The 23849-nt window shown below is 44.9% G+C and overlaps 1 protein-coding gene across 1 annotated transcript in view; it reads right to left on the bottom strand.

Moving 5' to 3' along the window:
- Positions 1 to 23849, bottom strand: part of LOC310782428 (exostosin-1) — a gene marked incomplete at both ends in the record, with an annotated part of 539881 nt that overhangs the window by 57835 nt on the left and 458197 nt on the right. The window contains 2 exons of the mRNA XM_083643088.1: positions 3374 to 3492; positions 18521 to 18653. Of these exons, the coding sequence (XP_083499214.1) occupies positions 3374 to 3492; positions 18521 to 18653 (252 nt within the window). The remainder of the gene's footprint in view (positions 1 to 3373; positions 3493 to 18520; positions 18654 to 23849) is intronic.

Here is a 23849-nt window from a genome sequence, read left to right as displayed (position 1 = left end):
CAATGGTGCCTCTGTAGAAGTGATTAAGGATTTCTGGCCTTAGCCCAAATTTCTTCAGGCGTCTGAGTCCGTGTAGTCGCTGTTGGGCCTTTTTGACAACAGTGTCGGTGTGGCTGGCCCATGTCAGGTCCTGGTGGATGTTGACTCCCAGGTACTTGAAGCTGTCCACCTTTTCCACCACTGTGCCATTGATGGTGATTGGGGGGTGTGCGCCCCCCCCCCCCCCTGTAGTTTACAATGATCTCCTTGGTCTTGGAGACATTTAGAGAGAGGTGGTTGTCCTGGCACCATTGTTCCAGGGCCTCCACCTCCTTTCTGTAGGCCGTCTCGTCGCTCCTGGAGATCAGACCCACGACTGCTGTGTCGTCTGCAAACTTCACGATGGTGTTCGAGTTTGAGTCGCCACGCAGTCGTGGGTGTAGAGGTCGTACCAGAAGGGGCTGGAGACGCATCCCTGGGGCGCTCCTATGCTGATGGTCAGTGGGGAGGAGGTGAGGTTGCCCACTCTCACCACCTGGCGGCGGTCTGTCAGAAAGTCCAGGATCCAGTCACACATTGCTGTGTTTAGTCCCAGATCCTTGAGCTTGTGCTGTGACACAGTGAGCTATCTCTACAGCTAGCTCTACAGAAAAGGGAAAAAAGCACGCCTACAAAACTGCCGTTGATCACCTGGAAGACCTTCTGCCCCTGTGCAGATACGGTAACCCTGGGGAAAGTCTGGATGTTAAAGAAGATGTTGTGACAGCGGCTAGGCGGTACATGGTGTCACTGTATGAGAGGAGTTACTTCAGTGGTAATTTGGATGCACTGCGAGCCCATCTCTTTGGCAATATCAAAGGAGACATGCGTTGCCTTCCACCTACCGAAGATGCCTTCCAGTTACACCTTCGCCGAGCCCTGCATCAGTTGGCTGTATGCAAGCGAGCACACATGTCTCAACCAACCTACCCTGTTGCCACTGACTTCGGCAGAGAGCTTGTCAGTGGTAAGCTGATGGCAACCATGATGCTGAAGGAGGCAAAACCTGCAGAATTCAAACGCACCAAATACTGTCACTGCAAGAAAAGCATGTGTGCCCGAGGATGCTCTTGTGTGAGAGCCAATGTCAAGTGTGTCATCGCATGTCTCTGCACTGGGGACCCCAATAAATGTTCAAGGAATGAACTCACACTTGAAGACAGTGACAGTGATTGAGTTATTTTGTTCATTGCAAAGGTAATGTTATGTTATATTATAGACCTTGTTGCCAGTCTTTTTTCTTTCTTTTTTTAATGTGTTGTGTTCAATAATGTTGTTCAGCTAATGTTTAATTTAATGTTTTCTAGATACTGGTCACAATCTATCCAAATTAAGCTGTATAACAATAATTGTTTTGTTGGCTTGTCATCCAGTGTACATTTTGTGATTAAAATCATTTTGTTGTTTTGAATTTCTTGTGTTACAAGTATTGTCTTTGGGGTACAGGGTTTTGTTAAAACTAAAAACATGTCTCCAGGAATTTCGAGCATAAAGGTAATAAAATCACCACAGATCCATTGATTTTGGGTTGATTTGAATAATCTTTAGTGTGGAATGACTATAATATCGGCTGAAAAGAATGACACATTGGCTGATGTCATATTTCAGGATATAATTGCTTACTAACAAAGTAAAGATGAAAATAATGGAGAAAATTCAAAAAACGAGTGCTTTTTTGTAATAGAAAATGTCTATAAATCATTTAGAAAGGTTTTGTAAGTGTATTTCTTAAGTTGGTGTTGTCAACACACATGTTCTGTGTACCTGGGATGAATTTATTGACAGCCTACGCAACCCACTGAGGACTTTGAGGAAAAAAAACTCTTTCACATTTTTCAGTCAAAAAATAAAGGCTTCATATACAAAAATGGCCACAACTTTTTTTTGCGAGGTTTCCGGCAGAGCAGACCTCTCATTCAGTGGACCTTAATGTCCAAACGAAGAGATAAAACACAAACAAAAAGTATAGCATGCCATGTCAGGTCCTCTCAAATTTTGGGTGACTGGATCCCTGACTATTTGAAGAATAAGATTACAAACTAAGAATTGGAGTGAAAGAGTTGCAATTAGCCCCTCCTGACTGATTTATTTGAACATGGGGTGGGGGTCATTTTCACCTTTATATAGATAAGACAGTAGGCAGACAGGAAAGGTGGGGAGAGAGAGAGAGGGGATGACATGCGGCAAAGGACCTCGGGTTGGATTCGAACCCACGTCGGCCGCGCGAAGGAACGAGGCTCCGTCATACGCATGCTACCAGATGAGCCACCAGGACGCACATGGAACGTCATTTAAGAGACAACGCTTCCCCACCATTGACGCCAGGGGACGTCAATGGGGACGTCAATAGGTGTTTTCACCGTCATGTGATAGATGGCTGTCTTACTCACATTGTGAAATACTACAGCACAGCTAAAGTTGTACAGGATTGACCACGATTGTCCAACAAAACCAGGAAGCAGAGAAAAGCAACAATCTCCCGTCAGAAAAGCTCCATAAAACAGCTCCAGGCGCTGCTCAAACACTGGTCCGGCAGCTTTTATCGACACAGACTCCATGACAGCAGGGGGCAGCCTGTCACTCAATGAAGGATTTTCTTTTCACCACTCTGCAGGCGCTGACAACACGTCACTTGTCCTCAGGAATTAGTCATCTAGTTCCTAAATTCTCACTCGGTGTAAATTTCAGACGCTACTGTAGATGTTCTGGTTGTCTGTGTCCATAAGTGTGAACACTACCTACATTCAAGTGTCAATAACTAAAGAACGGATGAAGGTAGAATCAAACTTTTTTTTCTCTTTAAGTAGAGGCTCTCTTCTATCTTTTGAGATATGTGTTTACAGTCATAGAAGAAAACATTGGGAAATTAGTGAAAATGATCAGAAACCCTGGTGGTGGCTGGTGACTTTTCCTTTGAAACTCTGGCGGGGAACAAGTTAATATGTGTGTTAGGTGTGTTAGAACCGAAACGTTAATAAACTCCAAGTCTTCAAGTATGCTCCAGAGTGCAGACTTTTTTCTTTTCAACGTATAGCTTTGTTAGTCTAGCACCTGGTTTGCATAGTGGATGTGCAGACGCTTCTCTCTACTAAGGTGTGTTTACTGGTATAATTCTCACCTGTGCACAGAACTTGGACTTAGCTATAGCAATGAGTTAATATGGGTGTTAGGTGTGTTAATACTGGTGTAATTCTCACCTGTGCACAGAACTTGGACTTAGCTACAGCAATGAGTTAATATGGGTGTTAGGTGTGTTAATACTGGTGTAATTCTCACCTGTGCACAGAACTTGGACTTAGCTACAGCAATGAGTTAATATGTGTGTTAGGTGTGTTAATACTGGTGTAATTCTCACCTGTGCACAGAACTTGGACTTAGCTACAGCAATGATGAGCTTCACCACAGGGGAGATCTGGGACTGCAGCGGAGTAACTGTATGGATCACTGCTGTGAACTGCTGAGACGGGCTCTTACCTGCACACACACGCACACACACACACGCATGCACACGCACACACACGCACGCACACACACACACACACACACGCACGCACGCACGCACGCACACGCACACACACACACACACACACACACACACACACACACACACACACACACACACACACTTTAGAAACAGTTGTCATGGGTAAAGTGTATTTAGGTGAAGGCAGATGTGTGCAGATCCATCATGGTTAAGTGGACACAGAGTGCTCTATGCTGTTCCCCTCATCCATCTTTCTGTCAGGAGATGTCTGCCTGCGTCACATGACTGAGGACACGGACATGTGTCACATGACTGAGTACACGGACATGTGTCACATGACTGAGGACACGGACATGTGTCACATGACTGAGGACACGGACATGTGTCACATGACTGAGGACACGGACATGTCTGATCTGGAAGTGAATGGCTCCTTAACTGAAGTATGAACAGAGATGGTCAATATCAGAGCGAGACACCCCTTCTTCCAGTCACTTCCTGTATCTGTGCCACGGAGGTCTTCCCACTTATAGGAGACTTGGGCAGGTCCTGAGTCTATTGGAGTCAATGGGAGAAGTGAACGTGATCTCAGATCAGTGTAGGAAATAAATAAAAACTATTTTGGGGGCAACTGTCTAAAAACTGGGGGCATTTCCACAATTTTGGGGGCACTTTTAAACATGAGTAATTAGTGCATAACGTTGGTAAAGCATAGTGTGAACAACAGCGCTGTTTGTGTGTGTTCTTTTTGGTCTTCTTCTAGCAACCAGCTTGCAGGTGCCAGTGTGTGTTAGAGATGGAAATGGAAATGAAATTAATTCAGTCAAAAGAAAATTATCAAAATCTTGGGGGCAATTTTTGCCCCTGGATCATGGTTTTTAGGCGCATTCTGAGATTTCTTGGGACATTTTTGCCCTTGCCCCTACTGGCTACATTCCTAACTGTCTCAGATTATGACAGATTCTTTGTTCAAGACCTGTCTCTGTCTCAGCAACACACTCTCGAGATTTGGCAACAGGAGCTCACGTTAGCAGGATGCCATTAGGTATAGCTGCATGTGAAGTTCATTGATGTCGTGGGAAAAAATATTCTTTTAATCGAATATCTTACAACTAGATTGAGCTAACTAGGGGCAGCTTTGTGTTGATTATGTGTGGTGTGTGTGCAGTTTGGGGACTATAGTTCAAGTTAGCTTGCTAGGTCAACCCTCTCTGGTGACCACCTTACCATTTAGGACACTGGCAGAGTACCATTTCTTATTATTGATAAGAAGTGGTGTCTAATATTAAAGATCTCTGGTATGAATTTGCACCTGTAATGAGTAGTTTGTTTTCCTACAACCACATAAACACACTCATGTTAGTATTTGCTGCGCTACTCTCCTGCATGTTTTTTTTTGTAATCTTTTTTGTTTGTTTGTTTGTTTGTTTGTATGTTTGTTGTTTGTTTTTTCAGACCCCTTCCCCAACCCCATTTTCTTCCCCCTGCTGTCCCAGTCATTGCTCCAGCCAATCTGGGGAGAGTTGTAGTTGTAGACTAGCACATTAGGGCTGTCCCAGCGAGTCGACGTAATCGATGACGTCGACTACGTAATTACGTCGACGCACGCTACGTGCTTCGACGCGTCACGTGTGGCTAATTTTAGCGGCTAACTGTTACTTTTCGTTACTTTACATGGCAGTAAAATGCCACTGAATGACCAAATTGATTTAACTTTTAACCATTTCGATTTCCACTTTCAATACGGACCCCCAGCATTGGTTAGTTGTTAACGTCGTGACTATATTTATAACGTTAATATAATGTACTCCGGTTTGCGGGCTGAATCTGTGTGTTGCGCAATAGCTACAAGTCACACTCTGGCTGTAGACCCGAGTTATAAACTGGAAACCGGAGTAGCCTACGTTATAAACGTTATAAATATAGTCACGTTATAAACAACTAACCAATACTGGGGTCCGTATGGAAAGTGGAAATCGAAATGGTTAAAAGTTAAATCAATTTGGTCATTCAGTGGCGTTTTACTGCCATTTAAAGTAACGACAAGTAACAGTTAGCCGCTAACATAGCGCTTACCCATCTGCGCAGCGTCATTTGACGTCAGCACACTCTTCTAACAGCCTTGTGTCTGGATGATGTGTGACCATCTTACATGGAGCATTTGTCTTTCTCCAAAATTAAGAGCACTGTTACTGAAAATTGCACACCATTGTAAAGTAAAAGTAAAGGTAAAAGTCCCACTGATTGTCACACAATGTGTGAAATTTGTTCTCCGCATTTGACCCATCCCCTGGGGGAGCGGTGAGCGGCAGCGTGCGCCGCGCTCGGGAAACATATGGTGATCTAACCCCCCAATTCCAACCCTTTGATGCTGAGTGCCAAGCAGGGAGGCAAATGGGTCCCATTTTTATAGTCTTTGGTATGACTCGGCCGGGGATCGAACTCACGACCTCCCAGTCTCAGGGCGGACACTCAGACCACAAGGCCAATGAGCTGTACTGTAAGATGATGATTTTATGTTGGACTGCTGCTAAACTCAGTTGACATTGCACAAGGTTTTTGGTATTCCTCCTGAAAGTGACTTGAATTTAATTTATTCTACTATTTTATTTTGAATTGCACTATATCCATTTTATTTGAGGACAAGCTCTTGCTTTAATTTTATTTGAGAGATTTTATGTTGGACTGTTAAAGAGAATGAGATGGTTAAATAAAATACAGAAATTTAGAAGTTTTAGGTTATTTATTTGTTTTGGGTAAATTTATTGTTATATAATAAAAAATAATAATAATAATAATAATAATCGTTAAATTAATCGACTAATCGAAAAAATAATCGTTAGTCGAATCGATAAGAAAATAATCATTTGGGACAGCCCTATAGCACATGCTTCCTCCGATACACGTGCGGTCGCCTCCATCCTGCGATACGTCCTTCGTAGCACGTGGGAGGATCACGCTATTCCCCCCAGTTCCCCTCACCCCCAAACAGGCCCCCGACCAACCAGAGGAGGCACTAGTGCATGCAGGAACCACCTGCAGACATGGCCAACTGTGACTGTATGGACGCCCGACCAAGCCGAAGTTAACACGGGGGTTGGAAGCTGTGGCCCTCGTGTTGCTAGACAGGAAATGTACAGCTGCACCACCCGCACGCCCCTCCTACTGAGGCAAACAAATGAATGGTACAAACCGAAAAGAGATAACTCACAAACTAGAAGCAAACTTTAAAAGACTAGTCTGAGTAATCTCCAATGGGTAATGGCACTCTAGTTGAGGAATTGATTCCCCCTTAGGATATTACGCAGCTTTGGATAAAAAGCAGCATCTACAATTGGATTGTACCTCGGAAGACATTTTCTATTTCATAAGGAGTGAATGATTTCATGGCCTACCTTTGGATGGTATAGAGAGCAGGTATACAGTAACAGACGGCAAAAGACCATTTCCAGACCCTAGACTGCAGTGGCGGACTGCATAATCGGGCACGTCGGGCAAATGCCCGGTGGCCTGGCCTGGCCTGGCCTGCCAAAAAAAAAAAAAAAATTTTTTTTTTTTTTTTTTTTTTTTGCAAGCCAGGCCAGGCCACTCACTGAACAGCAGGCCAGGCGCCGCCTACTGGTTTACTAGTGGTTTTATTACTTTATTCAGGTTTAAAGTGGGTGCATCTCATTGTAAAATTGGACTTGGCCCAAATTGGGCTTAAAACGGCCCAAATTGGGCTTCAAACGGCCCAAATCGGGCTTCAAACAGCCCAAATCTGGCTTTAAACGACCCAAATCTGGCTTCAAACGGCCCAAATTGGGCTTCAAACGGCCCAAATTGAGCTTCAAACGCCCCAAATTTTCCGCCGGCGCCCTTCGGACGCCGGCACGCGCGCCGGCCCGTATCGGCCTGGCCTGCTTGGTATCTAATGCCCGGCCTGAATTATGATCCCAGTCCGCCCCTGCTAGACTGTATTTTAACTTCAATAAATCATCACCACATTAAGTCTGAGATATTAGTGGAATTATATGTGTATGTAAATATAAATTAATTTAAAAAACGATACAAAAACGAAATTTTTGTGAGGTATATATGGTTGAGGATGGGTTGTGTTAAGGGCTGTTTTTTGTTTGTTGATCTTAAAAAAAATACAATTAAACACTGGGTGGATATTTGCGTTGTAAATAACTTGGGGTAGATGTTTATATATTTAATTTGGGTTGTAAAAACATTGGGGATATTAGTCTGAATATTTATAGTTGGTTGTAAATAGATTCCTAAAGCTGTTTAAGTTATTTAATATAGTTAAGTGAGAAAGGGGTATATAAGTTTTAATTATACCTACTCCTTTTCGGACAATTTTTCTTTGTTTTGTTTGTTTACTTATCTGTTCTTTTTTTATTTCATTTTAGGTTAGAAATAAATCAATTCATTCATTCATTCATTCATTGTAAACAAATGAGACCATTGCAATATTGGCAGCCTCTATTGACGTCTATACTGCATTTTACATTGTGTGTTGTTTGTGTCAGTTGGGATTTGGGGAAATCTGCTTTATGACACAAAAAGACACTGCTTTACTGCACAAAACAAGAAGAGGGCGCTGGTTCTCCAGCTTAAACTGAGCCGAGGTTCTGTAGTGGCAGATGGTGGAACGAGTGAAAAAGCATGTTCCTCCTTCAATAAAGCCTAAGAGAAAACAAACACACCCTGAGGGATATCAGTGGAGGAGAAGTAACCTAGCAGCAGGAAGCAGTGGGGCTTCATGGAAATGTGCTCTTTATTTTGAGAAACCTACTGTAGCACTAACAATATAAATTAATAAGAAATAATGTGAATCAATAATAAACGTGCTGTGATAGGCTTCTTAACCATGCTCTCATTTGTTGACAGTCATATTATTTCACAATGACAACTCTCTCTGTCTATCTCTCTCTTTCCGTGTCTCCCTCTCTCTCCCTCTTTCTCTCTCTCACACACACACACACACACACACACACCCTCTCTCTCTCTCTCTCCATCGCCATCCCTCTGCTGCTTGCGAGGTTAGAACCAGCGCGCGAGCAGCAGACATTTCATTGTGTCTGTGCGCTCTGCAGGTGTGTCTGTGCGCTCTGCAGGTGTGTCTGCACCTGCAGGTGTGTCTGTGCCCTCTGCAGGTGTGTCTGTGCGCTCTGCAGGTGTGGCTGAGAGACTATGCACATGATGATCCGTGACCATGACACACTGCTAAAAACATTGCAACTATTTGGAACACTGCAAGCGCACCGCATGTCAGCCTGAACGTGAAAGAGAGAGGGATGTATATAGACGGTTTTAACTTGACAACATTAACAAACATTCTAAACTTGGTGAACATTCTAAATTGCCCCTAGCTTACTTCCTGTTGCAGTTATAATTATTAATATATGTATTAACTGTTAATACAATAGCTGACAGGATATGAGCGAGGTTTCAAACATGTTCCCTATAGCAACACAATTCAGTGAAAAGCGTCATAGCTTTAGATCTCACCATCAATAGACAGTTTTGCTGTGATGGTAATCCATTATTTCAGATGAACAAACGTGTGAAGTTGTCTTGGTTCTGTCGAAGTTTAAAAGTTTTTTTTATACAATATATTGCAACACAAAATATTGTGATACTTTTTTGTATCCCAGTTAAGTGTGATCAGCTCAAAAGATTACCAAAGTAGATGAGGGTTGCAGGCAGCAGATAAGAGGTAATTAGGCAAATATGGCAACACATACATAAATGAGAGTAAAATACATAATACTGTATATAAGATATATTAAGCACATAGCGCAGCACAGGAGAGGACGATTGCCGGCACATAGCATGGCAAGCTCTGGGTGGGTATGGGCATACGCCCATAGGGAATACGCATCCTCATGCTCAACTGGAGACAGAGTGCTATTTAGTGTTGCTCTATCCATCTCTCTGACACCGCGGGCCCCCGGACCAGCCATCTCTGGTGGGCTCAGGGCTATTTCTGGAAGCAGGAGCTGTGCCCTTGTGGTGGTCAAAGAAACAGGGTCGCTCCTGCTGCAGAACAGCAGGCAGGCTGCCACCTGGTTCTTTATCCTGCTGCAGAACAACAGGCAGGCTGCCACATGGGTCTTTATCCTGCTGCAGAACACCAGGCAGGCTGCCACCTGGTTCTTTATCCTGCTGCAGAACAACAGGCAGGCTGCCACATGGGTCTTTATCCTGCTGCAGAACAGCAGGCAGGCTGCCACCTGGGTCTTTATCCTGCTGCAGAACACCAGGCAGGCTGCCACCTGGGTCTTTATCCTGCTGCAGAACAGCAGGCAGGCTGCCGTCTTTATCCTGCTGCAGAACACCAGGCAGGCAGGCTGCCACCTGGGTCTTTATCCTGCTGCAGAACAACAGGCAGGCAGGCTGCCACCTGGGTCTTTATCAAATGGCATGCGCTTCTTTAATTGCCCCTTCCAGCTGAGTATTTGCAGATGTTGTGTCCAAAGTCACCTAATAGTTGGGTCGTTTCGAGCAGTTCTGTGACCCTGGAAAGCTTAAGTTCATTTCTCAATGGATTTGTCATCTACTGTATGAAGGTTAATAAAATAGCCCCCTGCATGCCTCTCGCAAAAATGTGGGCAACATTTGAGAGCCCTGAAGTGGCTACAATCGGCTATGGAAATGAGATTTACAATAGTTTGGCCTACAATGCTGCAAAGTACTCTGGGACTTTTTAGGTCAAGGAATTTATAATTCATGTTGTTTTGATGATTTTACCTATTTTTGACATTTGAAATCCAAGCTGGTACACTACGCATGCTCGATTCCTATAGGCTCGGCCGCTCGCCCGTCCTGCAGCTCACCTTCGCAGCTCGGCCGTTGCGTGGCCATTGCATTATGAAATCGGCTGTTTATTATGCTGGCTTGACGCTGCCTGGATACTACTCTGCACTGCAGCCCATGAGCGAATGTGAAGGATACAACATACTCTTAAGTCAAACGAGTGTGATTTATTGTGTGACAAGCAAACTTATTTCACCATCAGAGTTTTGCCGACCCCCAAAATAAGCCCCCCCCCCCCCACACACAGGCTATTTGACGACTATATTCACACATGCAGCGCTCAGGTGTGAAGGGAAATTCCGGGAAATGGCCGATATGGATTTACAGGTAATTTTCCTGTATGCATGTGTGAAAATGGCTTATGTGTATGTGTATGTGTATGTGTATGTGTATGTGTATGTGTATGTGTGCATCATGATGTCACAAAAATTAAAATGAGTCCGTTTTTATTTTTGTGAAACGGCTTAACTTGCATTGACTAATATGAGCAAAATGTTGACTGGGCTAACACTATAGACCAGTCTAAAATGTATTTGTGAAACCAGCCCCTGTACAGTCAGTGTACATTACACTTTTTATTTATTTATTTATTTAGGCATTACTGAACCCCGGGACCCCGGGAGAGTCTGGTGAGACGAAGGAGGAGCGCGGCCGGGAGACAACCCACAGCGCCTTAGAGCCTCCATGCACCGAAGGGTCTTGCAATGCTGCGGTGTAGCACTAAACTCTATTGCAGTGGATTGGGCGTGATCAACCCTTCCGTGGGCAACGTTGCAGACAGAGTAGGAAGGCTGATCCGTGAGCGGCTGCTTCTGGGACGCGGGTCGGGGTCGTAATCGGCCTCGGCTGGGTCTACTGGGCGAGGGTGTATGATGTTCGACAGACCCGAAACACCTTACGACCCCAGTTAACATCACTGATGACGCGTCCCAGCGCATGCTGAAGTATGTATTTTGTAACAAATGATTCTGAGTTGCTCTTTTTTTGCATGCTAAACAAACACGGCACCACAGCTATTTTCAGTCAACTGAAAGCTTCTGGTGAGTAGACACCTCTCTGTATTTCTCTGACTGCCTGGGGACAAGTGTCAGTATGTCATTAGCCCTCACTCTATAGCATCCGTTGGCCTCAATAAAGAAGTCCTGTAGCAGACATGGCCTGCTGACCCGTGAGAAGAGTTGCAGGCAGTGGCAAGGTGAAAGAAACATGGCTGAGCGAGAGCGAGCAGAAAGAAACATGTCTGTGTGAGAGCGAGAGCGAGGAATCCATTCAAAGGAAACCGTCACCTAACCGTCATGAAACCCAAAGACCCAACTCAGTTTTTCCTTTGCATGTTTCTGAATGAAAGATGGAGATTTTCTGGCGTATCTGCAAATGCACCCCCGTCCCCCACAGCTGTCGATTTATGCTGCCTTGTCAAAAAAGACTACCCCATCGAAAGATGTTAACCTTCTCAGTAAAGGGGAGATTTGTGGGTACCCATAGAAGCAATTTCCATCCGGATATCTTGAGGTGGGAGGTCAAGGGACCCCTTTAAAAATGTTTTTTTCCCTCGCTAACATTTAGCCCTGTCTCTCTTGTAAACAGAGCTGCACCCCGCCTCCATCTAACACGTTGGATTCTGTTGTTGGTGTGAGCTCGACTGGCCCAAACTCCACAACAATAGCCAGTGAAACACCTGCATGCAAATGCAAATGAATACCGGCCGCCTTGAGAGCGCAGAAACATCTCTCTTCTAATCTCTCAGAGTCCATTTTCATCTTAAAAAATACACCTATTTATTGATCCCAAAATGGATGCATTTGAGGTGGAATGGATAGTTCAAACCCTCTTCTTGTGTATTAATGGGAAATAAGAAAATAAAAAATAATTGTTATTTTACAGGACTTGATGAGAGACGATTCGCGGTCCCTCTGGCACAAAACTTTGTTTTGTGTTCACAATAGTGATGTCAGTTAGATTTGGTTAACTCAGAGCTATGGAATATTAACTCATCCATTTTTGCTCAATACATCTGCCTTTCCTACCCCAGGTCTGCATAAATGACAGGTTAAGAACTTTTTTTAAATATAAAAATGTGAAATTATGATCGGTCATCGTATCAGTTATCGGACAGGAGAAGCAGATATTTACCGGTTACCGTATCGGCTGAAGAACAAAAAACAAACAAACAAAAAAATCTATCAATCCCCCCAAAGTCTATAAATCCCCCCTATCTGAAGAAAATAAGGGGGGAATAATACCCCCCCCCCCCCCCCCCCCCAGTTTGCAACACGAGTTTTAGGGCCTGAACAGTAAGGGGAAATTGATATGCCATCTATACTGTTGTACTCCGTTTTTTCTGCAGGCTGCAGCACAGGCCACTATTCGGTGCAGATGCAGGTCACAAGCTGACATCCAGAGGTTAACCACACTGCAGATAGTGGCCCTGGATAAAGAGCAGGCAAAGCTCTCATAGGGGTCAATGTATTATAATCGAAGGTGCCACCGGGTACAAAAACAAAACACACTGAAAACTTTGCTTAAAGGGCAAATCCAGATTCATCACTTTTTAAGTATAGGACAGCCCCCCCAGGAATTTTAATTCTGCCAAATTAACATTTCCCTGTAAAATATTGCAACAGCTTGCAATTTCTGACCCCTCTGCGCACTTAAAGCTCAGAAACTGCCTTGCTACCTTTCAGGCAGCATCGTTTTCACCAAATCATCATATTTTTTCCCTTAGTAGAGAGATAAACCACTTGTCAACAAGCAGATCATCGTACATTTTTGTCCTGAGAACCGAATTCCTCCAAAAAAGCAGCAAGGAGCGTTTGGTCAAAGACTGCAGAAGCATACGCTCTGTCTAAATAAACAGATGGTGTTTCTTGCCTTGCCTCTATCTGTTCGGAGAAGCCAAACACAACCCATCATTGTACTGCAGATGTTCTCAAACCTTTTTGGCTTCGGTATAGCTACCCCCTTTCCCTGATTTCTGAATCCAAGTACCCCCTTTACCCCAAGTACCCACCTTTAACATTGTTCTGTGTGTAAAGTGAATTATTGAGTGTTCAGCGGCAGCAATCTTCAGTTGGTACTCCCAGCCAAAGGCCCAGCGGAAGTACTGCAGGTGGGCCGCCAGGAGCACACACACAAACCCCCCCTCTTTCTTTTTTTAAGGCGGACATTTTGGATGAATACCATATTTGACTAGAAAGCTTGAATAATATGTTAGAGTACCCAAATCAGTGTTTTTATTTTACTATACATCCTGGGAGCTTGGTGCTAATGGCGTTAGCATACTCCATCTGCATACATAAAACGGTTAGCATTTGAGCTCAGCTAACACATTGTAACATTGTAACAGCAACTAATGTGATTTGGGTGATGTATCTACCCCAGCTGGCGAGCTTTCAAACCATGTCAGGCTAATTTGAATTCAATCTAGCTAAAGAGAGTGGTAGGAAGTGAAATGTGTCTGCATTTTCTTTTCAAAATCACCTGCCACTTCCCACCTTAACCCCTGTGTAGGCAAATAATTCTGATTTTTCTCTGGGGGAGAAATGTTTGCAATCTGGCTTTTGGGTATCTTGCCAGTATCTTAGTCATGTGTGTGCTGATCAGAGTTGTGATTAAAGGGTTGGGTGGGCCCCAGAACATTTTCACATTCCAAAGTGGGCCGCAGCATTCTTAAGTTTGGGAACCCCTGATTTAGAGAAACTAATGATATCTATCAGGGTGTGAAATACACGGGTCTCGATTGACACTTGAGACTCAACAGCAAGATTGTGTGTGTGTGTGTGTGTGTGTGTGTGTGTGTGTGTGTGTGTGTGTGTGTGTGTGTGTGTGTGTGTCCCCTCTGGAAATATCGGCAATTGTCACTAAAAAATGTATTTTAAAAGCGTATAATTCATATCCAGCATTCACTATTCAAATTGGAAAACGTATTCAAGATTGTTGTCCTTCGATGGGTGGCACTGTTACACATGGTCCGCATCCTCTAATCCAAAAATGTGTAGTTTGTAAAATCCCAAACGGAAACATGAAAAGCAGTGGATTTTTTTGTTATGCTTTGACATCAACTTCATTAGTTTGGACTCACGTCTATAACGTTGAATCAGAGCAGTGACAATGTAACGGAGGAGACACCAGAGGGCACTATAGGTAGGGGGGAGCGCTGATTGCCACAGGTTATTTATACTGTTTGTTTCTTAAGAGGTTGAATTGGTTTAACCCATTGATACCTGATGCAGCATTTGTGTGTGTATCCCTTTAAGACCGTGTCACGCGGTTTGCGGTCTTAAAGGGATACACACACAAATGAGGGATATACACGCAAATGCTGCATCAGGTATCAATGGGTTAAGTTATGTTACGTTAAATTAAGTTTAAATTTGAATTAAGTTAAGTTTGTTTTATCTGTAATCTGCCAACGATCTTGGCTGGCAGCCAAAGGCCCAGTACTGTTGAGGCGATTTTCGATCAGTACACAATTGAAGATGGCTGCATCTCTATCTGTATTCAATTCAATTAAATTCTTTATTTCAGACCCAGGGAGGAGATCCATATCACAGTAAAAAAAAACAGTAAAAAAACAGCACAGTACAAAATAAGAAGATTACAACAAAGGGGAAGCATGTAAGGCCTTCCACAATGTTCAATGCCTAATATACAGACATGTTCAATGCCTAACATACAGACATGTTCAATGCCTAATATACAGACATGTTCAATGCCTAATATACAGACATGTTCAATGCCTAATATACAGACATGTTCAATGCCTAATATACAGACATGTTCAATGCCTAATATACAGACATGTTCAATGCCTAATATACAGACATGTTCAATGCCTAATATACAGACATGTTCAATGCCTACAGTAACATACAGACATGTTCAATGCCTAATATACAGACATGTTCAATGCCTAACATACAGACATGTTCAATGCCTAATATTAGAGCTGTCACGATTCCTCGAGTACCTCGAATAACTCGAATAATTAAAATGATCGAGGCCAAAATGATTTGCCTCGACACGGCATTTAGAGACTGTGTTTCTCACGGACGCTTACTGGTGTGGCACAGCGCTCTTCCGGTGTAAACACGTGAGGACACATGATCGCAGACAGACCAGAGAGGCAGAGCTATAGCGAGCGGACCCCGCAAAATGGAACGAGGCGGCGGAGAAAGCAGACAGGAGGAGCCGGGAAGGGAAGAACCAGGGCCGAAAAAGCGACCGAAACTGTCTAAAGTGTGGGATCATTTCACGCTGAAAAAGGACACAAACTCAGTGGTGTGCAAGTACTGTAACGATACTTGCATATCACAACAGTACCTCGTCAATGCTTCAGCACCTGAACCGTAAACATCCAGTCTACGCATCCACCAGCGCATCTACGTCGAGCGGAGCAAGGTAACGTAACGTTAACTATACACAACGCTAATGTAAATGTATGCTAATGATTGCTACTTGATATTAAGACTAGTAGTAGTTGTGCTGCTGGCTTGCCATGTTGCCAATATGACTATTAGTAACTGCATTCACGCTGCATTTTTGTGATGTTGCTTGCCGTTTTCTGTGAGAAATACAAAGCTCAACCTAACATTAACGTTAGCGGCTAATTTAACAGCGTTGTGTGTGTGTGTGTGTGATCACACTAGCCTGTTGGTGTGTGAGAGAGAAAGAGAGAGTGAGTGTGTGTGAGAGAGAAAGAGTGTGTGTGTGGAGAATGTACATTTACACACCTAGACCGGTCGACTCTTCTCATGATGATTGCAAACAACTATTTAATTGGTGCATTTTAGGCTCCAATTATTACACCACCTGACCTGTTATCTTGCTATTCTGATATTTGTGTCAATAATAGGCAAACAGGTCTAGGGTGTGTAAATGCGCATTCTCCAGCTTTGTTATGAACTTACCTAATAAATATCAATATTAATTATTATTTCACCTCTTTTTCAGCGGATCACAGCGTACTATGGACAGCTTTGTAAGGACGGGTGAAAAAGATGAATGGTGCCACTGCCAGTTCTATGCAATTTAAAAATAAAAATGTTGTTTTTTCTAAGAAAGAAACTAATGTAGTTGTTTATTTGAAGAGATTTATCTTATTTTTTGGTGTATATTTACGATAAGCCTTTGAAAACACAAAAAAGGGTTCTTATCCGATTACTCGATTAATCGATGGATTATTCGGTAGAATACTCGATTACTAAAATAATCGATAGTTGCAGCTAGGGATGTTCATCAATTATCGAAAATCGATAATCGATCGTTAAGGATTGGAATCGATCCTGTGGCATTTGGATCGATTTTTTAATTATTAAAAAAAAAAAAAAAAAAAAAAAAAAAAAAAATTTGGACTAGGTTTGGGTGGAATTCGTTCCTCCTCGCCCCACTCCATTGCACAGCCGACTAACGTGAGGTGGAGCTTCATATAGTCTCTAGTTTTCTGGCTGGGCACGGGCCTTTGTGCCAACAAAACTGTTTTAAACATGGGAAATTCACACCGGCATGCGCCGGGGACAGCAGTGTTGGAGAGGAGACACATTGAAATAAAGAGTTCATTGAGGAGAACACGTTGTCTTTCGTATTTTCTGCCATAGGCATTCATTTTGTAAAAAAAAATAAAAAAAAATAAAAATATTGAAAATTTTCTAAGTATTAATAAAATCGATGATCGATAATTGATCGTTAATATTCACCGATTATCGATTTTGGAAAATTTTCTAAATGAACATCCCTAGTTGCAGCACTACCTAATATACAGACATGTTCAATGCCTAATATACAGACATGTTCAATGCCTAACATACAGACATGTTCAATGCCTAACATACAGACATGTTCAATGCCTAACATACAGACATGTTCAATGCCTAATATACAGACATGTTCGCCAGTGGTTCCACAGTCTGGAAAATAATCTGACAGAACTGCGTACAGGGTTAGTCAGGACAGCGATGAGGTCATTTTCTGACACAGATGCCCTACACATAAATGTATACATCAGATTCTGCAGGACAGCAGATCAGGTAGGTACTCTGATACTAACAAACATATCACTCAGGCTAGAGCTTCTTGAAGGTCTCAACAGCAGCCTCATGCTGTCATTATAAGCCACTGTGAGCTTTCTGATGCTGCTTTGTTTAACACGACACCACAGGGGGGCAGTATACAAAGGTGTACAGTATGCTTTAAAAAGTGAGATCTTCACCGGTACAGAGCACAGTTGAACTTGCGACACAGCATGTTCGCTTGAGCATACAGCTTCCGACGCTGTCTATAGATGTATATGTGATACACATGAAAAATAGACACTCAGAGGATTGATTGCATTGTAAAAATCCACAAATGAATCAAACAAATGAAAAGCTATGTACGTATGTTGTAGCACACAGTCACACTGTGACATTGTCACCCTAAATCTCTAGCTGGGTTTCTATCCAAAGGTATCGCAAATTTCTAACGTTATTCATTTAAAGTTTCTTGATGATATACAAGTAGACACAGGTACCATAAAATGCAATTTCTGGATTACCAGGTGCGACTCGGCAAGCATAACGTTATAATCCACGGAGCAGCGAGAGTAGGCTAAGTGAATACAATTTCATTCACTTCTAGAAGTGAGTCGCCTTAAAGTTAATATTCCAGTCTTCTTCTGTTTACCACGGCATGTATTGATTTGTGCTGTGTATTTACCATTATTTACCGTGTGTAGCCCTATTGTGTGGAGGCTACACACGGCATGTCATGTTTTGCAGTGATCAAGGCAAACTGCCTGGTTTTTGAATGGAGAGACAACGGAATATCGCTTCATCTGTTTCCACTGCACTTATCGCATTTTGCCTTTATCGATGCACCCGACTTTTCCACCTCCCTCAAGCGTGAAAACTTTTTTGCGATATTTGGAGGCTTTCACGAATTTAGAAGCGTTTCCACTCAGTTTTTGATGCGCAAATTGAAATGTTGCAAAAAACAGGTGGATGGAAACCCGACTTCTGACACTGTCACAATTCGCCCCAGGCTATCTTTGGTCACAGACTGTGACATCGGCCGCCTTCGATCCTCTGTCACTGCAAGACGAGCATTTTTGAAGCCACGACCAAAGATATCTCCACGTTTCTTCCACGTCGGTCATCCTTCCTCTGGGACAGCCCAAAATCGCACAGTGTGAAGGGGGCTTAAAGGGGGCACAATGAGGCCAGGTTCAGTACTTACCCAGTGTGGCGTAGTAAAATGGGAAGAGGGAGGGGTCGGTTGAGAACTGGGGGAAAGCGTAGAGACCCCCGGGGAGGGAGTTCCACAGCAAGCTGTTCCTGGACACATGGGAGGTCACTCGGTCCTGGATGATCTGGAGAAGAGGAGGAGAAGGTGTGTGGGGAGAAGGGGAAGGGACAAAAGATGGAGGTGCCCTATGGTCTCAATCAAAAACAATTTAACATCACTAAACGCACTAAGGTTGTAATTGATTAATTAATTGACAGTAATCAGAACCACTTTTATTGCCACAGTATAGGTAATCAAGATGACAGTACATACGAGGATTTGTTTGTGTGATTTTATCTTATTTTTTGCCTTCTACCTATTGATGTAATCGCTACACTGCAGTGTAGCGATTACATCAATAGTCAGAAGACAAAAAATATAGAAAGATAGAATCACAAAAAATGTTCAGTCCAATACAGACGGATATACTGTATATAAAACAGACAAAAGGACCAGAGTGATAAATAGGAATTTATAGTCCAAAAGGTGCACGATGAAGTTAAAGAGAATAATACAAAGTCAATAAATGATGATGATGGTGTTGTTTGTAATGATGATTGTGAAGGTGCTGATGATGAAGAAAACATGGTTTGTTATCCTCTCTCTACTCAGAGATGATATAGAGAGAGGAGACAATCCCAGAGGAAGAACTCTGTCAGCCTCCCCTCCTTTCCATGAGAGCAGTCTGGCCGCACGGAAACAGGCTACTGGGATAAACCCTCCCCTGCTCTACAGCTGCTCTCCCATTGGAGCGACTGTTTCAGTCGCTGCCGGGTGGCAGTCGCTCCCGGCTTATTACAAGCTCTGTCATTGGCTCCGACCATGTCATTCAGAGCGGCTTCCGCTCCCTCCTCCCTGTGTGTCGCTGTAAATTAGTGCCCTGCCGCCTCAGTGACAACAACAATGCTGACGCTAACAAGAACGCGTGCTGCTACACGCTGAAAATGGCAAGTTGGATTGTTGGAAACTATTTTCCAAGGGCACTGCCGCTAAGCGCCGCCAATCGCAATTCCACCTGTGCCACCAGACTCCTCTCACAGAAGGGAGGGGAGGCTGGCCAGACTCCTCTCACAGAAGAGAGGGGAGGCTGGCCAGACTCCTCTCACAGAAGAGAGGGGAGGCTGGCCAGACTCCTCTCACAGAAGAGAGGGGAGGCTGGCCAGACTCCTCTCACAGAAGAGAGGGGAGGCTGGACAGACTCCTCTCACAGAAGAGAGGGGAGGCTGGACAGAGTCCTCTCACAGAAGAGAGGGGAGGCTGGACAGACTCCTCTCACAGAAGAGAGGGGAGGCTGGACAGACTCCTCTCACAGAAGAGAGGGGAGGCTGGACAGAGTCCTCTCACAGAAGAGAGGGGAGGCTGGACAGACGGGGACTGCCCCCTAGTCCGATACCTCACGAGTCCGATACCTCACGAGTCCGACACCTATGCCCCCTAGTCCGATACCTCACGAGTCCGATACCTCACGAGTCCGACACCTCATGGTTTTGGGTTAGGGTCTGGGGGAGGTTAGGTTTAGGCGTGGGGGTGGGAGAGGTTAGGTTTTGGGTTAGGGTCTGGGGGAGGTTAGGTTTAGGCGTGGGGGTGGGAGAGGTTAGGTTTTGGGTTAGGGTCTGGGGGAAGTTAGCCTCTTTTTTCGGACTCGTGAGGTGTCGGACTCGTGAGGTATCGGACTCGTGCCATGGCACCGGACAGACTCCTCTCACAGAAGAGAGGGGAGGCTGGACAGACTCCTCTCACAGAAGAGAGGGGAGGCTGGACAGACTCCTCTCACAGAAGAGAGGGGAGACTGGACAGACTCCTCTCACAGAAGAGAGGGGAGGCTGGACAGACTCCTCTCACAGAAGAGAGGGGAGGCTGGACAGACTCCTCTCACAGAAGAGAGGGGAGGCTGGACAGACTCCTCTCCCAGAAGAGAGGGGAGGCTGGACAGACTCCTCTCCCAGAAGGGAGGGGAGGGTTTGTGAACATTATCTTGCTAAATACACACTTCGCTGTTTCATCAACTTTTGTTAACCACAGACTTTATTTCATGCATTTAACTGAAATCCTCATACTAAAATCCCATTGCCTTTCACACGTACAGCTACTTCCAGACTCATTCCTGCAGTATTCTATGTGCTACTTATCAATGAGGATGTTGATTGGTGGAGTTATTTCTCAGCACAATCCATGCTGTTCCTTATATAATAGCAGCTCTGGAAAGTTGGGCAAAATGAATACAAGGTCAATGGCGTCACGCTCCTGTCTGTGCAAACTGACTGAAGCTCACTGACATGTCCTGTCTGTGCAGGCTGACTGAAGCTCACTGACATGTCCTGTCTGTGCAGGCTGACTGAAGCTCACTGACATGTCCTGTCTGTGCCAGCTGACTGAAGCTCACTGACATGTCCTGTCTGTGCAGGCTGACTGAAGCTCACTGACATGTCCTGTCTGTGCCAGCTGACTGAAGCTCACTGACATGTCCTGTCTGTGCCAGCTGACTGAAGCTCACTGACATGTCCTGTCTGTGCAGGCTGACTGAAGCTCACTGACATGTCCTGTCTGTGCAGGCTGACTGAAGCTCACTGACATGTCCTGTCTGTGCAGGCTGACTGAAGCTCACTGACATGTCCTGTCTGTGCCAGCTGACTGAAGCTCACTGACATGTCCTGTCTGTGCCAGCTGACTGAAGCTCACTGACATGTACTGTCTGTGCCAGCTGACTGAAGCTCACTGACATGTCCTGTCTGTGCCAGCTGACTGAAGCTCACTGACATGTCCTGTCTGTGCAGGCTGACTGAAGCTCACTGACATGTACTGTCTGTGCCAGCTGACTGAAGCTCACTGACATGTCCTGTCTGTGCCAGCTGACTGAAGCTCACTGACATGTCCTGTCTGTGCAGGCTGACTGAAGCTCACTGACATGTACTGTCTGTGCCAGCTGACTGAAGCTCACTGACATGTCCTGTCTGTGCAGGCTGACTGAAGCTCACTGACATGTACTGTCTGTGCCAGCTGACTGAAGCTCACTGACATGTCCTGTCTGTGCAGGCTGACTGAAGCTCACTGACATGTCCTGTCTGTGCCAGCTGACTGAAGCTCACTGACATGTCCTGTCTGTGCAGGCTGACTGAAGCTCACTGACATGTCCTGTCTGTGCAGGCTGACTGAAGCTCACTGACATGTCCTGTCTGTGCCAGCTGACTGAAGCTCACTGATATGTCCTGTCTGTGCCAGCTGACTGAAGCTCACTGACATGTCCTGTCTGTGCCAGCTGACTGAAGCTCACTGACATGTCCTGTCTGTGCAGGCTGAGTGAAGCTCACTGACATGTCCTGTCTGTGCCAGCTGACTGAAGCTCACTGACATGTCCTGTCTGTTCCAGCTGACTGAAGCTCACTGACATGTCCTGTCTGTGCCAGCTGACTGAAGCTCACTGACATGTCCTGTCTGTGCAGGCTGACTGAAGCTCACTGACATGTCCTGTCTGTGCAGGCTGACTGAAGCTCACTGACATGTCCTGTCTGTGCCAGCTGACTGAAGCTCACTGACATGTCCTGTCTGTGCCAGCTGACTGAAGCTCACTGACATGTCCTGTCTGTGCCAGCTGACTGAAGCTCACTGACATGTCCTGTCTGTGCAGGCTGACTGAAGCTCACTGACATGTCCTGTCTGTGCCAGCTGACTGAAGCTCACTGACATGTCCTGTCTGTTCCAGCTGACTGAAGCTCACTGACATGTCCTGTCTGTGCCAGCTGACTGAAGCTCACTGACATGTCCTGTCTGTGCAGGCTGACTGAAGCTCACTGACATGTCCTGTCTGTGCCAGCTGACTGAAGCTCACTGACATGTCCTGTCTGTGCAGGCTGACTGAAGCTCACTGACATGTCCTGTCTGTGCCAGCTGACTGAAGCTCACTGACATGTCCTGTCTGTGCAGGCTGACTGAAGCTCACTGACATGTCCTGTCTGTGCCAGCTGACTGAAGCTCACTGACATGTCCTGTCTGTGCAGGCTGACTGAAGCTCACTGACATGTCCTGTCTGTGCAGGCTGACTGAAGCTCACTGACATGTCCTGTCTGTGCCAGCTGACTGAAGCTCACTGACATGTACTTTGTGTGACTGTGGATGTCATGTCAGTGAGCCTCAGTCAGCTTGGACATGCAGGAGCGTGACCCCATTGACCTTGCATTCGTTTGAGGCTATAGACAAGTTTCCGCGCGCTGGCCTAGGGCGGCGCCATAGCAGCCTTATATGTCCCTGGCTTCCGGTTAAGTCCACATTGCGTCCACAGCAGCCTAAGTGATGTTGCCAATAAGCTACGACTTAAATAGAGACTTATTACATCATATTTTTCCCGCCCCCTGTATGTTGAGTGTTGGTGAAAAAGAAAAATATAGCAGACGCTTTCTTTACTGTAGAGCGCCGTTTAAAAGCCGCACAAGCAGCATCAGTCCCGCCGGCCAGCGCTGGACCTGCTGTGAGGAAACACACAGGAGGAAATGTCAAAACACACATCCCTTGCTAGGCCAGTCCTTTTTTTAATCGAGATCATGCAACAAGTAGCCTACTTCAGCCGAGGCCAGCAAGACGGCAGGAAAGAAACAGAAGCGTGCCTGCCGCCGTCAAAAGCAAAAGAGACCCGACGTAGGCTGTTTAGCGGAGGTAAAAAGCCTTTTTACATACGTCGGGCGAATCAATCAATCAATCAATGGCTCGCGCTTGTTGCCCGACATTCGTATGATGAGGAGATTAATCAAAATGCTGACCACAAATAAAGCCACATGGGAGCCGAGAACGAGTGCAGGAGAGCTGCCGCAGGTGCCAGGTGTGGAGTGGGAGAGATTAAGGTGCGTAGCCTATTGCTGGAGATTCAAGTTGTGCGCTGTCTGCACTGACACTGTCGCACTTATTACTTTTAGCTAACGCTACGTTGTTTTTTCATCAAGGCAATGTCCAGAAGATATGGGTTCATGAGTGTCTGAAAATGCAGATAGATAGGCTACAGTAGGAGCATGCATGCATGTTGTCTGTTTCAATAACGAAAGCGTCCTTACCGAGAATGATTTGCGGACCAATTCAATATTCTTGCTGCGAAATCGGCCTCTTAAACACTGGAATAATAGCCGTAATATTCATTCACAATGGGAGATAGCCTGACTGTGGGTAATTTGATGAAATACATAGCATTACAACATACCCGACCTACTTTGTTGCTGTGGAGATATTGGTAGCTTCGGAGCTTTTGAGATTGTTCATCGCGTTGCCATCCACCGCCATTGATTCCTCAAAATACGCT

Source organism: Poromitra crassiceps (assembly GCF_964638095.1).
Source record: "Poromitra crassiceps genome assembly, chromosome: 9".
Lineage (NCBI taxonomy): Eukaryota > Metazoa > Chordata > Actinopteri > Beryciformes > Melamphaidae > Poromitra > Poromitra crassiceps.
This window is presented reverse-complemented; position numbering and strand designations above follow the sequence as displayed.